The following is a 3,439-nucleotide window of genomic DNA, read 5'->3' on the forward strand; positions in this document are numbered from 1 at the left end:
GAGGTGCGTCGCAAAAATTATTTTTAGACGATTTCCACACTTCATCATTCATTCTAAAGGGTGTGGCACCACCCCACAATTTTTGGGTTCTCCGGGGGGGGGCCCGGTTCCCGGGCGCTAGAAATTTTTTTTACAAATGAAAAGGGGGCCCTTGACAAGCTAAAAGGGGGGGGGGGGGGGGGGGGGGGGTTCTCAAACTCCGATTCTGTAGAAAGTGGATAAACAAGGCAAAGGACTAGATTTGGATCACCGTCGACATGGCAAGATGGAACCTGGCGGAAGGATGACGGTGTGGGAACTTAGCGGATGATGACGCTGGCTGCAAGTTGACTTTCCCCGCTGCGTGCGAGCAAAGGAAAGAACGATGGACGGGGGAGCGTGCTGCGCATCGGCGATCATGGTCGGGCGTAAGTCTAGGCCCAAACGAGGGGCTGTTACCCAAGTCGGAGCTTCTCAGCCGTTGAGCTCATCACTGCATTACGTCATTTGTAGCACATGCCTTCCAACATGGTCAATTGAACCTTGGAGCTCAACAAGGAGCCGGTTGCAGGCTAGGAGCTTGGATTTTGAGCTGTCAGTATTGTTTGTGGTCTCTTTAACCATCAGTGTCCCGGGCGCGATATACTGATCGTCTGCCTCGTGTTGTTCATAGCACAGCGATTCGCCGCAGCACCACAAGCCTCTTCGTGCCAGACTTCCATTGAACCGCGCCGCCCACGCAACCATGCTTCTTTCCACGAGAGCAGCGGCCCGCCTCCTTCCGCGAGCTTCGATCACTTTGGTAGCTCAGATTTTGACGCCGGGAAGTCGAATTTCGAAATACGGAGGCCTTAGGAGTAGGACCGTCGCCGCCCTCTACCCTTCGAGACGACAGTACTCGAACAGCCCCTACGACAAGATTGATGTCAAGACCGAAAAGGAAGTTGGCAGGAAGAAGATTCAGTCTCGTCCTGAAGATGTTTCTGTAGATTCGTCTACACGCCAAGTTTTCGAGCCCAGTCCGGCCGCACAGAACAATGACCGTGTTCAAGATGGCCTCGTACACGACTTGGTAACAGATCCTACACTTCTACGGTCGGTCGAAACCTATTAACGCTGATCACTTTAAGGGTATCGTAAGAGACACTTTTGAGCTTTCCGATGTGCCCAAACAGCCCTATTGGCTTGGCCTCGCCGGCACGATCCCCTACCTTGGTACATCACTAGCCACAGTCTACTTGAGTTGGGACCTCAACACGGACTGGCCGTCCTCTTCGACACTGATCAATCACATTCATATGAACCACGAATCGGCGCAATACTGGCTTGACTTCCTCGAGCCAGTGCAGCTAGGTTACGGCGCCGTCATCATCTCGTTTCTGGGCGCTGTGCATTGGGTGAGCAATCAAGCATGGTAGACCTCGTTCGATTCCCACTAATCCGTATGAAGGGCATGGAATACACTGCCAAGACCATCTCGTCTTCGCGCACAAACTTTCGTTATGGCATGGGCGTCCTCGCGCCTGTCGTTGCGTGGCCTACCCTGTTCATGCCGATCGAGGCGGCGTTGATCACACAATTTTCCGCTTTCACAGGCCTCTACCTGGCCGATGCTCGCGCGACGACGCGTGGCTGGACACCGCCCTGGTACACCAAGTACAGATTCATTCTGACGGGCATCGTCGGTGTTGCGATCTTCGTCAGCCTTGTCGGTCGGGCCAAGGTCGGTTCGGCCGCCCCTCGTTTGGGTCAAGGCCTTTCGGACAGAGTCCATGAGAACCTCCCAAACAAGGAAGTCGATTGGGCAGCGCTGGAGAAGAAGGAAAAGGAGAAGAACAGGAAGCTAAAGGCCGAGGCCGAACGCAAGCACAAGGAGGATGAAGCTGCCAGCAAGGAGGGTGGTCGTAAGCAAAGCGGGAAAGGCAACAAGTTGGGTGGCGATGATAAGGACAAGACCAAAAAGGAAGACCAGTCTGCGGAAGACCCGAACAAGAACGGCGACAAGGCCGGCGACCAGGCTGACCGTGAGTCCGAAAACCAGCCCGACACCAAGTCAGACGGCGAAGAGTCCAAAGGCAAGGAATCCAGCGGGCAGGCTAAGGATGGACCTGAAGATGAGGACGTCAGTGGCGGTAAATCGAATGACAAATAGCCGGAGACGAAGACGAGAAGGACGAGGATAAGAAGGGCGAGAGGAGGAATACCGGCAACGGGAAGGCAAGCAAAGAAGGCAGCAAGGAAAAGTCGAAGAAGTGAAAGCCGTCTGCGAGTCATCCAGCTGATGATGCACTCGAACATTGGGGCATGTCCTGGCGCAAAGGGTTGTTTCGGGTTCCTTTATGGCAGCTTTCTGTACGAATCGAAACGAGGAGATCCCATCTGAATGTCGGCATCTACTCAGTTAATCCTGCGTAGGCGAGATGTTTCCCTTTCCCTTCCTGGACTCATCCCGCTACTTGCCCGTGATCGTCCTTCTGAAAGTTGAATCAACGGCCTCCTAGCCATCATGCAGCAACGGGCACGACCTATCAGAGCAGGCCAGCAGCTCCCACCAGCGGCGCCTTTGTTACCTGCACCACCGTGCTACAAAACAGGTTTTCGAGTCAACTAGCACCATCCTGTCGGGACGGATATCTCACAAGCATCCAACCAGCAGTGGTGTAGGACTGGACGAAACCGCATAAGGGTCACATGTTTCTGTCATTTCGCAATATCGACATCATCATACTTGAACTAACGCAAGATTGGTGCCACCTGAGACATGGCAACCCTGACCACGATTTGCTTGCGTGATGGGAAATGCCTCGGACTTCCCGATGGCATTCTGTAAGCTCGTATGACGGAATGCAGCGAGATCAATAGCAACGCCATCCAACCAGCCAAAACAGGCTGATAGTCATCTTGACATACTGCACCCCATGCATTTTTATCACTGTTGTCTCGGAAGTGTCACTAAAGTTTGTATCGACAATTTGTATTCCGACGAATTTGTTCACAACGTGAACGACGCCGAGTGCTCTACGTGTCAATGCAGATTTCGTCTGCCAACGGCCTGCAAGATATGCTAGCCTGGTTCCACGCCAAAAATCAAGTTGGTATCGATGCGCCAGTCGGGTCAAAAGAGTGAGGCGACGGCCCGGCTCTAGAAGGGAAAAGGGGAACGAAAAGCATGAGGGGCGCGACGCTCTAATTGCCGCCTCTCGAGTGGCTGTGTCATGCTGTAATGTGCCATGCGACCATAATCGTGGTATCGTGCTCCGTCTAATGAGAAAGCTGACCATGCAACGCTGTAAGGAAGAGCAAACGCCAGATGGAGGATGCCGATGACGAAGGAAAGTATTGTAATGCTGTAGGGAAGAGTCCGCAACATCGGCGAGAGGAGGGGGCGTGGGAAGTGGTGATCGCGATGGGGCTACTTTGGAGCTCAGTGCTTCTTGTCGCTCTTCTTGGTGTGCTGGTA

The 3,439-nt window shown here is 53.5% G+C and overlaps 2 protein-coding genes across 2 annotated transcripts; both read left to right on the forward strand.

Annotated features, from left to right (window-relative positions):
• Nucleotides 1-724: 724 nt before the first annotated feature.
• Nucleotides 725-2,235, forward strand: VDAG_10196 (uncharacterized protein; the record flags this gene model as incomplete). Its single annotated transcript, XM_009659899.1, has 4 exons — nucleotides 725-1,051; nucleotides 1,110-1,376; nucleotides 1,430-2,101; nucleotides 2,152-2,235. 4 exons carry the CDS (start codon nucleotides 725-727, stop codon nucleotides 2,233-2,235), a joined length of 1,350 nt encoding a protein of 449 aa, XP_009658194.1.
• A 662-nt stretch (nucleotides 2,236-2,897) lies between these two features.
• On the forward strand, nucleotides 2,898-3,439 carry VDAG_10197 (uncharacterized protein). The gene is made up of 2 exons (XM_009659900.1): nucleotides 2,898-3,204; nucleotides 3,274-3,439. Exon 1 carries the CDS (start codon nucleotides 3,008-3,010, stop codon nucleotides 3,104-3,106), a length of 99 nt encoding a protein of 32 aa, XP_009658195.1. The 5' UTR covers nucleotides 2,898-3,007; the 3' UTR covers nucleotides 3,107-3,204; nucleotides 3,274-3,439.

Source organism: Verticillium dahliae, genomic scaffold (genome assembly GCF_000150675.1).
Source record: "Verticillium dahliae VdLs.17 supercont1.33 genomic scaffold, whole genome shotgun sequence".
NCBI classification, from domain to species: Eukaryota; Fungi; Ascomycota; class Sordariomycetes; order Glomerellales; family Plectosphaerellaceae; genus Verticillium; species Verticillium dahliae.

What these genes read in the sequence shown, in the direction of transcription:
- VDAG_10197 (XM_009659900.1), top strand. Translation starts at nt 3,008, where the DNA reads ATGCAGATTTCGTCTGCCAACGGCCTGCAAGATATGCTAGCCTGGTTC.